This window comes from Lagopus leucura, unplaced genomic scaffold (assembly GCF_019238085.1).
Source record: "Lagopus leucura isolate 7727_CA_CO unplaced genomic scaffold, USGS_WTPT01 Super-Scaffold_100159, whole genome shotgun sequence".
Lineage (NCBI taxonomy): Eukaryota > Metazoa > Chordata > Aves > Galliformes > Phasianidae > Lagopus > Lagopus leucura.
Genome location: NW_024962335.1, coordinates 13675824 through 13693659, shown reverse-complemented (window position 1 = coordinate 13693659; position 17836 = coordinate 13675824). Strand labels below are relative to the sequence as shown.

General features: G+C 49.7%; 2 protein-coding genes across 3 annotated transcripts; both read right to left on the bottom strand.

Annotated features, from left to right (window-relative positions):
• Positions 1-51: 51 nt before the first annotated feature.
• Positions 52-9101, bottom strand: FOXRED2 (FAD dependent oxidoreductase domain containing 2). Its single transcript, XM_042889537.1, has 8 exons — positions 8593-9101; positions 6745-6996; positions 5807-6076; positions 4955-5121; positions 4135-4300; positions 3391-3632; positions 2356-2526; positions 52-1306 (listed from the first exon to the last, which is right to left on the bottom strand). Exons 1-8 carry the CDS (start codon positions 9099-9101, stop codon positions 1041-1043), a joined length of 2043 nt encoding a protein of 680 aa, XP_042745471.1. The 3' UTR covers positions 52-1040.
• Positions 9102-9621: 520 nt separating this feature from the next.
• Positions 9622-16938, bottom strand: EIF3D (eukaryotic translation initiation factor 3 subunit D). Of its 2 annotated transcripts, none has more exons than XM_042889538.1 (15): positions 16831-16938; positions 16463-16596; positions 15990-16035; positions 15470-15606; positions 15284-15369; positions 14726-14798; positions 14472-14587; positions 14138-14270; positions 13406-13553; positions 12992-13122; positions 12435-12520; positions 12120-12249; positions 11545-11687; positions 10309-10589; positions 9622-9734 (listed from the first exon to the last, which is right to left on the bottom strand). In XM_042889538.1, the coding sequence occupies exons 2-15, from the start codon at positions 16583-16585 to the stop codon at positions 9721-9723; spliced, it is 1647 nt and encodes a 548-aa protein (XP_042745472.1). In that variant the 5' UTR covers positions 16586-16596; positions 16831-16938; the 3' UTR covers positions 9622-9720. The 2 variants fall into 2 exon arrangements, with proteins under 2 accessions (XP_042745472.1, XP_042745473.1); XM_042889539.1 differs by having other exon boundaries at positions 14472-14584.
• Positions 16939-17836: the final 898 nt, after the last annotated feature.

Genomic DNA, 17836 nt, shown 5'->3' with positions numbered 1-17836 from the left:
GTCTATTCTCTCTCACTGTCTCTATTGCCTAGAAATCACACAGACACAAGGTTGAGCTCAAAACTTCTACTTTGCAACTCCAAGGCCTTGAAGAGAACCCCCAGGAACCCACAGACTGACAAATGCAAACAGTAAGCAAAGAGGGAGCAATAAAGTGCAGACAACCAACCAGTCAGCGCTTGTTAGACTTCAAGATGACTGGAGGGGATAAAAAGAAATAAGAGAATGAGCACTTTAACAACATCAAAGTTCACCCAAAACTTTCTTGATGGAACATAGTGCAAATAGAAAAAATATTGGTCATGCTTTGTAAAACACAGGGGTAACATTTCAGGTTTTTTGGTGTGGGAAGAAAAAAAAATGTTAGGACAGGAGGGTCGAGCTCAGTGTAACTGTCTCTGTCCTAGGTGTTCTAAGCAAGCTATTCACCCCTGCAGAGGGAATGTTCTTCTGAATTGCTCTGCAAGAAGTGACACATTATCCTATTCATACTGTAACTAAAAGCCACCACCTCTCTCCACTCAAGCTTGGTGACTGCCCTAACTCAAATGCAGGGAAACTGCCATGAAGTTTGTTTGGTTTGAAGCACCACGTCAGGATTCAGCACGCAAACAAATCTTCAAGTACACAGAGCATCCAGTGACCTGAAAGCTTCCACCAGGCTGAACCAGAACATAAGCCAGTTCCCTCGGAAGAGGCAGGTGACAGGAATTCCTAAACTCTCCCTTTTTCGACCCCTGGACGTCACTGTAAATTACTGGTTTACTATAGAAACACAAACACCATCTTCAAGCAACTCTGAACTCCGCCAGGACAAAGCAGGAGCCTCAGCATCACTGGATTCCAGGCTCTGACTTATCCTTCAGAGCACGTTGGTCCTTTTTGTAACAGCAAGATCTGGGCAGGTCTTTGGCAATTCATGATCAGTGGAAGGGGCTGGGATGTAAAAGGCATGTAGGAGAGGGAAGAATCCCACCGTGGATCTCTGTTACAGTATTGTCACAACAGCACCTGTGGATTTCCACGTGGTGTGAGAAATTCTAAAATTCATCCTTGGCATGAACAAAATGGTGCAGAGGACGGAGTGGTATCACATGATCTTTCAGCAACTGGTCTTGGGACCCTTGGCGGCTGTCAGGGAGTTTGTCACCTGAGAAGTCCATGACAGCATGATCCTCCAGCAGGCCAGCATCCACTGCGTGACGCCGGAGCCTCTCATTCCCGATAAGCCCCTGCATTCTCGCATACCCCTGCTGACAGAAGGGAGGCAGCTTCTGACGTGTGAGGGCAAAGAGGAAACAGGATTCTACCAGGAAAAACATAAAAAACAAAAATCAGATTCACCAGAGAAACCATTTAGAGAACAATTCACACAAGTTCCTGAAGACACTTAGAAAAGAAGGCAGAAAGGATCAGGGAAGAGTGGAGTTTCCCACCTGGAGCTTTGCACCAGGGTTGCAGCAGCGTAACTGACTCAATGCTGCATGTATGAGGAGATGTATACTGGAGGTGCCAATCCACACTGACAGAAAAAACATTTGAGTTTTCAGCCCTCTGTCATCATATTCATGCCAGAGAACTGGCTGTGTGCCATGTTCCCCCATTAGGTTGTCAGACCAAAAAAGGAGGCAGCAGAGGTTCTCCAGCTTCCATATCCCACCATCCCCATTTTCACTCATCTCCTGCTGGAAACAATCCCACCCGGGGTAAACGAGAACAGATCAGGCATCTGATGGCAAAAAGGAACATCTGGATAATGGAAGAACAAGGCAAACTACAGCTAGAAAGGGGACTGAACCAAATCTCATATACTCATGAATCCAGGTGCAGTTGGGTCAGTCTTTTTGTGGAGGTGAGCAAGAGCAAAGGCTATCTGGGAACGTACACACAGCACCAGCACTTTCTACTGTTTGTACAGCTGTTTATGAGGGTGGATAGTGATAGGACAAGGGGGAATGGTTTTAAACTGAGACAGGGGAGGTTTAGGTTAGATTTTAGAAGGAAGTTTTTCACACAGAGGGTGGTGAAGCACTGGAACAGGTTGTCCGAGGAGGCTCTGGATGCCCCATCCTTGGAGGCATTCAAGGCCAGGCTGGATGTGGCTCTGGGCAGCCTGGTCTGGTGGCTGGTGACCCTGCACGCAGCAGGAGGTTGAAACTGGATGATCTTTGTGGCCCAGGCCATTCTATGATTCTATAATTCTACTGTCTGGGGAGTGCATCAGAAAGGTGTCACTGTGAGTGTCAGCGCATCACAGGGAAATCTCAGTTATCTGCAGAAGAGATCACTCCTGTCACACGTCCCTTGCATCCCCCCTCCTCCTCCTGCATCCTCAACCCCGGGGGCTCAAATTACCTGCAAAGAAATTGCGCAGGTCAGTGCCGAGGCAGTTCTCCAAGAAGCGCCTCAGTGGCAGGATGTGAGCGTTTGGGGCTGTCCAGTCTGTCAGAAAATCCTCCACAATGTGATGGATGGCATCTGGGCGGGGGAGAGGCAAATCTGGGGGATGAAGTCTCATCTCACGCTCTGCCAATAGAATATTAAGGGAATCTCTCAGAATCAAAACTGCATTAAAAAGGGCTTGGAAAGCAGAAAGCAACTACAGCAGCTGTTCAGTTTTTGTTCTGACCTGCTAATCCCTACCTTACTTTTATTTACAATCCCGTGTTAGCTTTGTCCTGAAGAGCCCTGCCACCGCAGAGCTGCCCCTTATCGCTGACCACAGTGTTTCCTGTCATTTCACTTTTTGCTCCTGTTCTCTCCGGGTACAGATTGCCAGCCAGGCTGAATTGTGTTCAAGCTTTAATGCTGCTACCAATCATACTCCTTTCTGGGGAAGTCAGGGCAGACCCTGAACACGAGGCTTCTGGAGATGAAGATTCAGAACACGCATTTCCCAAGGAAATGTGTTCTGAGTGGGTTTGCTGGATAAAATATTCATCTTCAAATGTTTTGTTTCTGGCTGCTTCAATCACTACGTGACCTCTCGGACCTGATGGGGCCACAGAAAGCAACCTCCTTCTGGCAGGAACACAAAACAGCCCAACTCTGACTGTCAGGACTCTGCAGAATGCAAGCACTGCAGGCTGCAAAGGCAGGCAACATTCATCACTGCCTCATGACTCTGGAGACAGCATATCTGTTTATTCATCTTCTCCAGTGTGAGGTCTCCAGTATAACCTGCCCCATTTTGGCAGAACTAATGGAAGCTTCTTTTCTTCAGCTCACACAGTGGCAGCAAGCGCCTCACAAGATGGATGCGAAGGTAGTAGAGGAGGAGATCTGCAGCATGTTCCAGTCTTGCCCCATACCCACTCTGGCTCTCAACTACCTTTATCTCTCTCTATTTTGCTCTTATCAGGTAATTAACAGAGAGGCTAGAAAGCTTACCTGTAGGGAGGCGCTTGTAGTAGTAAATAACAGGGTGCAAGAAGTTGGATTGCCAGGCATGTTGTGCCTCTCCCACAGCTCGGTTGTAGTAGAAGACATCCTTGTCATCTCCTGAGAAGTTCCTCCCGTACTCCATGACGACAACAAACAGCCCAGCAGGGGCTTTTCTCCCTGTCTGTGTTTCCAGCTCAGCCAAGATTCCAACTGGGTATTCTTCCAGGTATTCAAACACTGTGGCATTCCTACGAATTGCAACCACAACCGTAAGACCTTTGCTGGAGAAAAACCACCTGGGATCCAACACTCCCTCAGCACATTGAGGCTAAGGCCAAAGAGCCATCAGATAGTTATCATTTTTAGTCACTACAGATTTGGGCTGGGCTTGATGCAGAGCTTAAAGGCTGCATATACTGTTACAAGACTTCATTCTACTCCCAGACTCTGAGATTCCTCTAACAGTGCCCAAGGAAAGTTTTTCCCTAGGGAGAGTGAAAGAGAACAAAAACTCCGAGCCTAGCAGAAATGCCTGGACCATCTCAGACTTTTAAGAGGAAATAATTTGCAGAACTGGGGACAGCAGCACCACTCACAGCAGCCGTACAGGTTTTGAGGTATCTGCCTGTGTGACATCAATGGCAGCAATGCAGCAACTTTTGTGGCGGCACCAAAGGCAGCGACAGTGAAGAAAAAGAAACGAAACAGTGGAACATGGTGCTGGGAATAATTGCTCACTCACTCACTCACTCTCTCAGCAGTATGATGTCAGCCAGGACACTGAACATCTGGTAGAGGCCTGAGGCCTCGTTCACCCGCTTGATGATGGAATTGGTCAGCTGTGTAATAGGGTAGACTGCGGATGGCCAGGGGACACCATGGTGACGGTTTTCCAATAGGCGGTGGACTGCACGAGCTGAGACATTGAGAGAAACAAAGACAGCTTATTTAAAAATCCAGCCTTGCACATTTGGAAAAAAAAGAAAAATCCCACTGCTCTGCTGCACACAGATCCTGGCAGGATACGATAAAGCAGCTTAACTGCTCATCCCACCCAGATTGCTACCAGCTGCAGTGGAGATGCCCTCAGAAAGCTGATGTGATGCTGAGTGGCTGGTAAGGGGGCAAGGGGTCCCTGGGGTATTTCATTTCTTCTGAGCAGCTCTATAATGATAAGGATGAACGCACACACAAACAGAAATTCTCCCTGCTGCTGAAAGCTGCTGGGTTTTAACACGGCAGCACAGACCTCTCACCCACAGCCTGCCACGAGGCACAGCATCTGGCAGGCAGAAATTTATTGTTACATAAATAAGAGACGGCGGGCCAGAGAGACACAAGACAAAACAAAGACAGACAATCAAAGACTTCAGATATGACCCCAAGGCACTTCCATGGCCTCTCCTCCCCGTCAGACTATGCAGCTGCATCTTGGCTATGTTTTGTTATTCTTACTGCCAGCACAAGATGAAGAGTCACCCTTTTCTATCTAGCACTAAGCTATGAATTGTTCTTTGGAAAGCAGCACTGAACCCCAGCCCCTGCCCTTTCTATAAGCCCCAGTACTCACTTGTGTACCGGAAGCCATGGATGAAACCCCCAGCAGATTTCCTGAAGTCAACAGAGTGGCTAGCAGTGCCAAGAACAAAGAGCCCTCGAGTGCCTCTGGACTCATAATTGGGTTTGATCTGAGGATATTTGCTTTTATTCCCTCTTCCTGGCATCATTCTAAGGGATCTGATGTGCAAAACAGAACAGCAAGCTGTCAAGAAGGGCAGGGGTGGAAAAAGAAAGAGGGCTTCTGATAAGGCACATATCACACGGCAGCCACAGCAAGACACTGCTCCATGTTTCTGTTGCCTTCAGTGGAACTCACTACTTTCCCAAGAGCATAAGGTCAGCAACGATCCTCCAGAAGAAAAGGGCACACCTCTCAAGGTAGCTGTGGCCACCATCAAATACCAGCCTGAACCAATGACAATGAACTTCAGGAGACAGCAAAGTTAGCAATACCATTTCAAGCTGAAGAATATATTAGGATACAAAGGTGAAACAAAAATTGCATCTTCAGAAGAAAAAAAAAAAAAAAAGCAGATGAAGCTTTTCTGTAGCAATCTGCATTTGTGCCATCCTCACTCCATTGAGCTATGAAGACACAAACTTTTCCTGAAACATCCAAGGCCCAGCACTGCCACCTGCTCACCCCTACAGCCTGTCAGTCAGAGGGCAGCAGCACACATTCCTGCTGGGACACAAACACAGGACTGTGCAGCACCAGGTAACCTGGAGCACACGGAGGCCTGGGCAGTGCTACCAGCAGAAGAGCTGTGATCACGCTACCTGGCCTTCCCCTCCTCCTTGCCCTGGCCTGTCAGTCTCTTGCTGTAAATACATTCTTCCCTAGACACTGGTTCTGCCTCACCTGTTGTAGATAGAGAAGTCAAACTTCCAGCCCAGACAGCGGATGACACGGTCATACGGCGCGCGAGTAGCAAAGTTATCCAGTTCATCTTGAGGGAGGGTGATGCCATCGATGCCTGCGCTGGTGTTCCTGCTCTCCAGGTAGAACCGAAGTGTGATGTGCAGCTTCCCTTTTTTGTCCTTGACAATAGCTAGATCTTCCAGGTCACCTTCCAGAAGTCCATCCAGAGATTTCAGCTGGTAGGTATCCAGTAAACCATTGTTAATTGCTCTGCAAAGAAAAGGGAATGAAGAAAGGGTAACGGGCACAGCTTGGTCTCAGCCCCTGAAAATGGGATGAGTTTACCGGGTGAGCCTCAGAGCTTTGGTGACACTGCTGATGGCTGTGTCACTGATCACTGCCACTCCTGTGAGCCCTCAGCACACTCCCCAGCATGCCTTGTACAAATGAGAGGGGAGCTCTGCCTCCTCTGGCCCTGCTCCTGAACACTCATTAATGCCTTAATTTTCACTGCATTCCTGCTGTGTACAGCAGTGCTATTAGCCCTGCTGAAAGACAGACAGGCACAGAGGGTGTACACAGCATGCTGACAATCAGCTAGGAAGCCTGCAGCAGAACAATTAACCACATGGGGGTCTCTGACCCCCAGGCTCTCTCTGATCAGAGAGTGCTGCCCTTGCATGATGCAGTCAACCTCTGCTTGCAATCAAGGAAGAGTTCAAAGGACCAACTCAGGAGGCAGCACTTTTTAATGACACAAAATCCATGGGAACATCTTCCTGTTTCATACTACTCAGCAGCTGCAACCTGGGCTGCTACAAACCTAAGACCTACAGGTAAAAGTACTCATGTTTCCTCCTCCTCCTGGTCTCCTGAGCAAGCAGCAGCTCTCATTTGTTTTTGCTCTAGCTGCATTAGGAAGAACAATAGTTTCCTACCTCAGATCCCCGACGTAGTGAGTAGCCCAGGAGAGGCGCACGCGGGACCGGCTCACCATGTGGATGAAATTTGTGACACCCAGAATGTTCTCTGCTGTCTCAAAGGCTGAGTTCCCTCGGCCCAAGATCAGCACGGTTTGACCGGCAAAATCCTCCGGGTTGGTAGACACCGTCTCATAACCCTCAACATACTCTGAGCCAGGGAAGTTTACCACGTTGGGGACCCACGTACCAGTGGCAACCAACAGACAGCTGCAAAAAGAGGAATTACATTAAGGAATACACAGGAGTCACACTGTTTTTCCATCTCACTGCTCCTAACACAGTGGAAGTGACTCCTACAGAATCGCAGAATGGCCTGGGTTGAAAAGGACCATAATGATCATCCAGTTTCAACCCCCCTGCTATGTGCAGCGTCGCCAATCACCAGACCAGGCTGCTCAGCGCCACATCCAGCCTGGCCTTGAATGCCAAGGATGGGGCATTCACAGACTGGCCAGGTTGACTGGTGCTGCATACATTCCAATTTCAGTAAAACTTCCCCCCAGCTTCACCTAATGACTTGCTCCTACCCTTCCTGTCATTATGGTGATGAGGAGGGCTCCTAATGGCACTGTAGCAGAAGTCAGTGTGGACACAGTACTTACAAGCTCCACTTATTTCCTAACCTTCAGTTCTTTGTAGATGTGCAGCACTACTACACATGCCGTAGTATTAACATGTTTCACAGGTGGATGATAAGCTGCTTAAAAATTACTTTGTTTTAAAATGTGTGCTGCCTTTTCATGCAACGGAACAAAAAAATTTTTTAAGAGGGATTTTAAAACACTATCAAATTTATATGAATAGAACTTGCAACAATGCTAATTGTTAAAACCAAATGTAAACACAGCAGTGTTTTCATAGCTCTCCGTAAGAACGCTTGCCCAAGTATTACAGGAATTACTGCAATTGATAAGGAAGCAGAAAGCAGCAGAACTGAGAGGCAGTGTCTGCTCGCACAGCTCTTGAGAGCAATTTGTTGATGGTGTGTGGGTGTCCCATGCTGAGCTCTGCCCCCTCCAAGCCTGCCAGCCAGCGCACCTTCAAGTGACAGTCAGTGTGACCGGCTGTCATAGATCTGAGGCTCTCAAGAGAGCTGAGAAATACACTCCATATGCTCACATGAGTAACTCCAAGAGGATTTTTAAGAACATGGTTGAGTAGCAGTGTGGGATGTGCGTTTGAGCATGACAAGAGGCATTTGGGGAAGCTTATAAGCTTCACCAGGACTTAAAATCACAGAATTCTTAAGGTCGGAAAAGACCTCTAAGATCAACTAGTCCAACCATCAACTCATCACCACCGTACCTGCTTTCTGCCAAAGACAGAATTGAACATCAGAGACTGCGTGTCTTGGGTTGAAAGGAACCTGAAATGACCTAATTCCAGCACAGCCCCCTCAGCCCCATTGCTCCCCAGCTCCCTCCTGCTGCTTCTGAATTGAGCAAGGGCCTCAACAAGGTGGGCCACACTTTTCAACTCAGCTTTTTCCAAATGTGTGGATTAACCGAGGTGAAAACAATCCACTCCACCTTATGCATCGACCAGCCTGCGCCTGATCCGCCAGCCCCTCAGGTGCCTGATGTGAAGCATCACCGAGAGAAGCACCACGCTGCCAGGAGCTGCTACTTCTCCCCAGTGCCCCGCTCACCGTGGCGATGCTCCAGCCTCGGGCTAGGCTGCAAAATCTCCACTTCAGCAGGCGCTCAAGTAGGCTGCGATCAACCTGAAGCAGTGGGCTCGGACAAAACAACCTTTGATTACTCCACAAGCGAAAAGCCACGTGGAGAGCCGCGTGCCCTTTACCTGCACTTGTAGCTCTGCCTATTCTGGTCGCTCAACACAAAGTAGTGGCCGTTCCACGCCCGCGGATCCTTCTCCAACGTGACGTGAACGATGGCGGTGTCGTATCGGACGCGCAGCCCTAAGATGGCGGCAAAGTCCTCCAGGTAGCGCACCATGGCGTCGGCGTGGGGGAAGAACTGCTTCGAGTAGCGGCGGAACAGCAGGCGGGGCTCGTGGCTGAGGAGCGAGTTCCAGTCATGCCGCAAGTTGAACTCGCTGTTGGACTTGCCCGTGTGCCGCTTGTTGATGCTGATCAGCTTGCGGTGCCGGGGGTAGATGGCGAAGAAGCTGCCGGGCGCGTGGCTGCGCTCGAACACCACATAGTCGCGGCCGGCCCTCTGCAAGAAGTAGGCGGCCTGCAGGCCGGCAGGGCCGGCTCCTAGCACGCAGTAGTCGTGGTAAAGGAAGGCGGCGGCGCCGGCCGCACACAGGGCGCAGAGGACGAGGCGCGGGAAGAGGCCGCGGGCCATGGCGGGGTGGCGGCTGCCGGGAGAGGAGTGGGAGCGTCGCGGCGCGCAGCACGGCCAACATGGCGGCACCGCCGCCCCTCAGCGCCCGGCGCGGGCCAGCCCCGCCCCTGCCGGCCGCCGGCCAATCGGGACCCGCCGTTCCTCACCTACCTGCCGCTCCTCACCCTCCCGCCCCACCCTCACCCAATGGAGTGCGGGGCGTGGCTGCCCGAACGCCATGCGCGCCGCATCCGGCCGCGTCCCGCCCGCAGCCGCACCTGCACCATGGACCCGGCCCGCGCAGTTCCTCCCGCGCCGCCGCGCGCGCACGTCTGCGAAGGGGAAGGGAAGCTGCGGGCGCGCGCCAGGCCCGCCACAACCCCGCGTCGCGTCACGTGACTCCGCCTCCGCGCTGGACCACGTGGCCGAGGGCGGGGACGGACCTTAAAGGAGCAGGCACCCCGCCCGCTGCTCCTACTAACACGTGGTCGGCCACCCTCCCCCTCTCCCGCTGCTCCACACAGCACACGCAGAACAGCCGTGCAGAGAAAAGCCACTTTTTATTCCGGCTTCTTTGCCCAGCCGGCCATTTCCAGCGGATCCTGGTGCAGGAAGGTGCCCAGTCGCAGTCCCTTGGTACTCAGCTCTCTTCTTCTGCAAGAAAAAGCACAGTGGGGCCGCTGCGGCAGGAGGAAAAAGCCACATCCCCACCCTAATTGAAACAGGATCACTGCTCCTCCCTGTACTGTAGGAATGCCCCAGGCAGCAGGAGTGGGCAGCCTGCACTCCCCTGCTGCCAGAGTTGTTATATGTCACATAGTGTAGTCACCGTTTCTGAAACTGGAGTAAAAAAAAAATCCAAATCCAGAAGAACTCAAGGCCTGCCGTTGTCAGCATGAATTCCAGTCCTGGGCAGGCTGAACACAGCTAGCTTGCAAGCTTCTTTTCCTGTGCTCTGGGCCCATACCTCTGTCATACATTCAAGCCCTCCCTCCCTGTCCATGCGTAAGCAAAACCTGACTTCTTGCTCCCCGCTTTTTTCTTCCCATTCAACATTCCAACTCTTCCCAACACCCTTTTTCCACCACATACTACAGCATCCTTGGGGCTCCACCTTCCCCAGCCCCATTCCTTTTGTCATTCCTCCACACTAGCTCTCATCCTCACCCCACATTCCCCCTTTCATCCAGATCACTTAAAAGCACAAACACCTGAGTATACTACAAACCTTCCTCTTCCTCCTCCTCTTCTTCATCCTCCTCATCCTCGTCTGAGCTGAAGGTACCATCAGGCAAGCTGTAGATTCGGATCACCTGTTTGTTGGGGTCTTTGAGGATGAGGTACTTCCCCTCATCCAGCTTCATGCAGATGTCGATGACGCAGCGCAAGATGCCCCAGGCATTCTCTATGCTCAGGTTGATCTGGCTGGCAAACTCATTGGGCTTAAACTGCTGGGTGCCCAAAATCACATGGCGGGCAGAGTCCTTCACATGGTAACGGGACACGTACCTGGTGGGCAAGAAGGAAGAGAGGAGTAGCAGGGGATTAATTTTGGCCACCAAAGTGACATAAAAAAAACCCAGCATGATTGGCTTGCTTTTGTCTTCTGAGAAGGAAGAACCATCCTGACTCTCCAACACTGAAAGCTAAAAGCATCTCTTGGCCACTAGCTGTTGCCATCAGTACCACAGCTGGAATCCTCCCACTATCCCAGATCTGACAGAGCAGGAGAGAAGAATTAGTGCCACAGATAAAAACTAAGCAATCGCATGGTAACTTGTGAGTCTAGACTTCAGATACCTCATACCCAAAAACAGAATACAGAATTGCAGAACTACCAGGATTGAACCCTTTTCATTACCCTCAGCTATTATTTTAATTTACAGATAAGACGATATATGCTCAGTGTTGGTGCTGTGCAAAGAAACCCCAGGAAAAGCACTCTGGTCTGGATTTCTGCAAAACTGGATGGCTGGCAGAAGGCAGCACACACAGCAGCTCCTTCAGGCCATCAATAACAGGGCACAGACTCAATTGGTTTTAAACTGACAGTTCCGAACAGGCTGCGGTGAAACCTCCTCCTCCACTCGAATTCTCAGTAATGGTGCACTGAGGACCTCAATCAAACTCCTGACAGGTAGCATGGTCATTGCATTTATTTCCCTTGTCATCAATTTCAGCAAATAGGCTGGGAATGGCAGAGGCTGTCTGCTTGTCACACGCATGAGGTCTTACAAGGTCAGCCACAACGGAGGGCACATCAATCAGACGTTGAGGGGAAGCAGCTAAAGTTAAGGCCTGGGTCACCACTGGCACGTTCACTGCAAGTTTTACCCACAGCTGTTCAAACCATGAGGCAATTTTATCATCATCCAGACTCTACCAACAGTTCACTATGATACAGATTGTGTTCAATCACAGAGAATGCACTTGAAAGACACTTGGTGTGAAAACCCTGCCTTACCCGAGTTTGAGATATTCTGATCCAGCCAGCAGTGCACAACATGTCCAGCGAGCCAATTTGTAGCTGTTGTTTTTCAGCTCTGTGGCAATCACAGCTCCTCTCTGTGAGTCAAGCTTCTGGCGCCAGTCTACTCCATTGCAGTACTAAGAGGAAAATCAAAAGCAGGGTGAACCTAACAAGCCAGCAGCAATTATCTCTTCAGCCATTGCACGGGGAAGCTTCTCCTATCTAAACTATGATACCGTAACTAGGGAATGCAGATCTCTACTTGCAGAGAGAGCCCCTGCGCTGCAAAGGGAGAAACGCAGTAGCAATGGCTAGGAGAGGAAGTCTGCAGCACTGATGAAGATAAGCTACTGCACAAAGCAGCTGGGAACAAGAATAGGGTTCAAACCAACTACCTCATGCCTGGGTGAGGCTTAATAACAGTGCTAGTCCATCAAAGCTACGCATCTTTGATGGAAGACAACTCAGGGGACACCACTAGATGTTTGTCTCATCTTGCCTGCTATACCTGGCATGTCAGGCAGCAGTGAAGCAGTTAGAGCTAGCTTTGGGATCTTGTTCTTCCTCACCCTGGAATCCCATTCGTTCAGAGTTTTGATGTTGATGAATGACACTTCGCCGTTAGCTCCCGTCATCACTCCGTCATGCTCACAGCGGACAATGAGATCTATGTCATCTCCCAGCTTCCACCTTCGGTACCTGCAAACACAGTCCAGATCGTTATTTCTGACCCTGGTTCTTCTCCAGACCTTTCCAAGTACTCGGCAAAATCCTTTCATCCTTTATCTGTTCATTGGTTTTGATTGTTTTTTTTTTTCCCCTGCAAACCACACTGACCTCCTGCACCCTTGTCAAAGCTGGGAATAAGAGATACATCAGCATACCTGTAAGCAACAGAAGCTACTTCGTTCTTATCCATGTCATCCTCCACAAAGGGGTTTGGGTTGGGAAATTTGTATTTCTCCTTTCCCTGTATACGGAAACAGAAACAAGCACAAGAACAAAACAAAACTTAGAACTCTCCTCTTGGATGAATATTCTGTTATAGCAACCACAGCTGACTTCCCTTACACAGAAAAGACACTAAAATAATTAAGACAACTGATGCAAATCCTCATTTCCATGGTAACCACTTTCTTGTAATCATTGGTCCTCTTAGCACTTCAGCTTTAATAAACATACTCAGAAGCTTGCCCACTTTATCAACAGGAGTGGGATTTCCTCTTTGTAAAATAAAGGTGAAAATCATTTTATACAAAGAGTCACTTTGCTCACCATAAGGAATCCCACCTGTTTCAAGCTGACGTAACACCAGTACAAACTACCTTCACCAATTTAAACACTTCCGTGCTGAGCAGCTACATTAAGCAAGTCTGAATAAAGTCTTATTTCCAGACTCTTCACAACTCAGACCCTACTGCCCAGGACTGCTTGGCCTTACCATCCTCAGACACTGCTGGGAGAAGTTATGGTTGATGTAAGTTGCTTCCATGGCAAGGTTGCGTGGAGAATTAAAGGAGTTGCCCTCTTCCTGCGGTGGTTCATTAGCTGTTTCACTCACTGTCAGTAGATCTGAGAAAAAAAACCAAAAACAAACAGTCACAAGCTGTTATACCTGGAGAGAACTTCTATCAGCTTCAATGAATCTCTACCACCCATGCTGAAGCAGATCAATGCTGAAAGTACTCTCACAGTCAGCAACATATTGCAGCAATCAGTTTGCTCCAGGTATCTCAGTCTTGGCACTGAGACATAGAATAAATTAAAAAACAAAAAAAAAAACCCCACCATCACAAAAGCATACAGGAAACAGAGTAGCAACAAATAATACATTTCTTTCAAGAATTTTCCTCACCAAAATCTGAATTGTCCCTCTTGTCAAAGAAAAGCTTGGATCCAACTCTCTGGACAATGATGTCCCAGGAATACACAGAGCGAGTGCAACTCATCAGTGTGGCCAGGATGGCATCTGTGGCAAACACATTCCCTTGAGTCTTGGCCAGCTATGGATACAGAAAACATTATGTTTCAGCAGCACTTACAGGCATACCTTTCCTTTCCCAGCCAAGATCAGAAGTGTTAGCAAACCAGATCGTGAATTTTTCCTTCTGTACTGAGAAAGACAGATTGCTGGGTACACCACTGACAGCTATGCCAAGTGTGGAGTACTACCTAGCAATCCAAGCACACTCCTGCTCAGACAAGCAAAAAGAAACCTACTACAAAATGCAAATCTGCTGCTGAAGGACTTGGTTCTTACTGCTGACAAAATCATAAAGAGCAGTCCCTGAGCCTCCCTCATCTCCAAAAAGCAGAAAACTCTAGAAGCAGGTTTTCAACACTGAAGTTCCTTTTCCTGCACCGTTCAAGTACTGGTTTGCCTTTCCTTGGCCAGTATTCCCAGTTTTGCCTTGACCTAGCTTTACCTTAGGTCTAAGGAAAGTACCACGGTTTCCACTTTGTTTCCACTTTGCAAGCTGAGAGATGTGGATTTTTCTTGTTTGTCTTTGGTCTGACTGTGACAGGTCTTAAACAACATCACGCAATGAGAAGCACACCCTTGGATTTGGCAAACCAGTGAACATACCTTTCGGATAACTGGGTCATCAGTAGTAGTGACCGTATGGAAGATACGCTTAATGCTCCTCAGCAGCTTCTCATTCCTCGTTGTAATGCGGTCGAAGGCTTTGTCATAGTATTCCAGGGCTCCACAGCACTCTCTATGGAGAGAAAGGGAGGATGAGCTTGATCACACAAATACCTCTACTGACAAACCACAAAGGACTGAGGGAATGGTAGGGCATTCTACCACTCCCAGCTTTGGATACTTCGCTAGGAACAGTGGGACCAACCCAGGAGACCCCTTGCTCTCCTGCTGACCAAAAATTTGGTCTATTCAGGAAATTGTTTTAGGAACTTACATGTCCTGTGGCTCTGACACCTCCAGGTAGCGCATCTTCATCAGTCGTGGGAAATCCATCTCTTCCTTCACCTCCCAGTCACTGCGAACTTCCACAGAGGAGTCACGAGGCTTCTGCTGCGCAGTGAGAGGTGAAATGGGTAAAGAGAGAGAAACACACGTAACACGTAGCACATCAGGATTCAGAAAAGTTGTATCATGAGCACAGCCAGAAAAACTAAGCCATCACCAGAGTGAGAAACCCAGCTAGTTTACCTGTGACTTCTGGTCCCATTTCTGCCTTACTCCAAACTGCTTCTGAAACTTCTTCTGGAGCCGCAAACGATCCCTATGACGACAAACACATGAAAAGCCTTACAAGAAGTTCCTGACACAAGAAGCTCTCTGCCACAATGACTCCCACACTTCCAAATAATCACCACAGGAACAACACTTTCAGGCACCAAGCCACTGAAATGTTTACTGAGAATTCTGTTATCAAAATGCCTGGAGCATTAAGGGCTTTGTTCTTCACTCTGAACACCCTTCAAATGTTTTTATCCTTAATGACTACAACACAATTTTCAGAAAGAGTACATCCTGCTTTAAATTATCACACATATCTCCTAAATTTGACTCAAAATTTCTCCTTAATTCTTAAATAGCTGGTTCAAATCCATGCCTGATACTACACACATCAGCAAAATGTAAAATATCCTGAACTGCTTTGCTAGGAGCTTTGTGGATTTTGTTACAGTAACTTAAATTATTTATCAACAGTACATTCACACACTCCAGAAACAAGTGCAGAATGCTTGTATGTGATGCTCGCACCTCTCTTTCTGCTTGGCACTCTTTGGCAGTGTCTGCATGCTGAACTGCAGCATGTTCCTGCGGTCTTTGTCTCTCCGAAGGTTCCTCTGTGGAAACGCAGCAAAGAAAAAAAGGACAATTTAGTGGCAAAGTAATTCTGCATTGCTCTATGCCTCTTTTGAGCCTGCTTCTGAAAATAAGCGTTACCTGTGCAAATCGCATGCGATTCCTCTGGTAGGCAGTTTTCTGTGTCCGTGCTGTATCCACCAACTGGAAGCTAGTCTCATCCTCCTCATGGAAATACGCATACTGACTTCCACCACCAAACTGTGATGAGTACTTGTCTGGAAATAAAATAAATCATCTTGCTCTGAACCTTGGAAACAAAAATATGACACTCCACCCTCCCCAAATTCTCCTCAGTAGCCTTCACTCAAGTCTAATGCACCAACTAGTAGTCTTGCATTAGATTCCACATTTCCTCCCTGCTCTGAGCCTCCCAGAGAAGCATCAGTCAGCACACAGTACAAACCCACAAGGAAACCCTAAGGATAGGGAGAGCCCCACGCAGCTCTCCAAGTGGTGAGACACACTTCTGAAATTAAGAAGCCTCCCCTGCTGAGGTGCGCAGGTAGCCGGTAGAGCCAGTATGAAACATGAAAGCAGGTATGACATTTGAAGAAAACTCTGCACAAAATAAACAGAACAGCCATCAGACAACACGTACTTGTGTATCTCTTATCCTGATATGTGGCTCCTGTCCAATCCGCCACCTAAGGACAAACAACCAAAATAAGCCAATGTTAATGTTGTGTCCCCCCACAGTAAGGCCTCAAATGGCAAAACAAGGGACTGCTGTATGCTCCTCAACTCCCATCTCCGCAAGCAAGCCTCACAAAATGTTCACAACTGACAAGGTGCTCGAGAACCATATAACGTCATATCCCAGAATGGCTCAGGTTAGAAGGAATTTTAAAGATTATCTAAATCCTGCCATGGGCAGGGCTGCCTTGGGCCTCATCCAACCTGGCCTTTAAAGCCGCCAGGTGATGGGGCAGCCACAATTCTCTGGGCAGCCTGTGCCAGTACCTCACTGCTCTCCAAACGAAGAGCCACCTCCTAACATCTAACCCAGCTCTCCACTCTTGTAGCTCGGTGGAGAGGCACAGGGGTTCACTCAGCAGCAGCACACTGCAGTACCTTGCCCAGGCGGTCTCCCTTGCTGAAGGGCTGGTAGGGCATATCCTTGAACTGCTCGGGCACGGCGCACGGGCCCCAGCCGGATGGGTTGTCCTGGATCACGGGGGTCACAAACTTCGCCATGGCTCACAGCTCTGCGGGGAACAAGTAGAACGTCCCTTCAGTGCCCGCCCGCCCGCTCGGTGCCACCGCGAGGAGAAGGAAAGGGGCACGGAGAAAGCCCGGTGCGGGTAGGGGGGGGCGGGGGCCCCGGCTCGGCCCCACCGGAACCAGCGGTGACGCCGGGGCGGGGCCGGGGGTCGCGCTGCTCGCAGACCGGTCCCGGTAGGGCGGCGGAGCGGGACGAGGCGGCCACGGCGTCCCCTCACCTGCACGGCCGCGTTACGGCCCCGATGACGGCGGATACGGGAGCGACGGCAGCGGAGGCCGGCGAGGAAAGGCCGCGCGCAGCCCCGTCCCGCCCTTATCGCGTCAATACTGTGCGACGGCTGCGCCGCCGAGCGCCACTGTCGTAAAACAGAAAACGCGGGGAACGGAGCACGACTGCCGTAAAGCGCGGATCTCCCAGCAGGCGCAGTGCGCCCCGCTGACGTAACCGTCGCTATTGAACTGCAGGGGGCGTGTTTAGCAGAGGGGTTCTGTGTTGTGCCCGTGGCCTTTCATTGCCCTGCTGGCAGGGGGATGTGGACTGTGGGTTCGGCCCTACAGCCCTATGAGAAGGCCACCAGCCCATCCCACCATGCCCACTGACCACGTCCCTCAGTGCCATATCCACACGGTTCTTGAGCACTTCCAGGGACAGTGACTCCACCACCTCCCTGGGCAGCCTGTGCCACTGCAGCACCGCTCTTTCTGAGAAGAAGATTTTCCACATATCCAATCTGAACCTCCTGTAGTGCAGCTTGATGCCAATCCCTAGTCCTATGGCTGTCACCTGGGAGCAGAGGCCAACCCCACCTCAGCACAACCTTCTTTCAGGTCATTGTAGAGAGTGATGAGGTCTCCCCTGAGCCTCCTCAGACTGAACAACCACAACACCCTGCAAGAGCATTTCTCCCCACTGCAGGCGAGTGCAGGCAAAAACCCAGCAGCAAATCTCAGATGTTCACGCATCAGAGAGCTCAGAATTGTCCCTTCCCTTCAGAAGAGCAGCATTCAGTTTGGAGATGTCTGCAGCTCACAGGCTGAAGCCCAGCTGTTTGCAGAATAACTTCCCTGGGCGTCTTGCACCTCAGAGTCTAGATCAATATTTCTCAGGCAGAGCACTGTGCATTTCCTCCCTTATTTACCGCGTTTAAATCCTCGACAAATAACTGAAGCAGTCTGCTTTGCCAGGAGGCCATGCCATTAATCAGAAGTCAGGTTATTAAAGCA

Excerpts from the sequence above, each read along its gene's own strand:
- FOXRED2 (XM_042889537.1), bottom strand. The coding sequence starts at position 9,101 with ATGGCCCGCGGCCTCTTCCCGCGCCTCGTCCTCTGCGCCCTGTGTGCG. Across the intron at positions 6,077-6,744 it reads CACTACGTCGGGGATCTGAG|AGCAATTAACAATGGTTTAC; the intron begins GTAGGAAACTAT and ends TTTTCTTTGCAG. Across the intron at positions 5,122-5,806 it reads GACTTCTCTATCTACAACAG|ATCCCTTAGAATGATGCCAG; the intron begins GTGAGGCAGAAC and ends TTTGCACATCAG.
- EIF3D (XM_042889538.1), bottom strand. The coding sequence starts at position 16,585 with ATGGCGAAGTTTGTGACCCCCGTGATCCAGGACAACCCATCCGGCTGG. Across the intron at positions 14,271-14,471 it reads GTGTCAGAGCCACAGGACAT|AGAGTGCTGTGGAGCCCTGG; the intron begins GTAAGTTCCTAA and ends TTCTCTCCATAG. Across the intron at positions 12,250-12,434 it reads GTAGCTTCTGTTGCTTACAG|GTACCGAAGGTGGAAGCTGG; the intron begins GTATGCTGATGT and ends CTGTGTTTGCAG.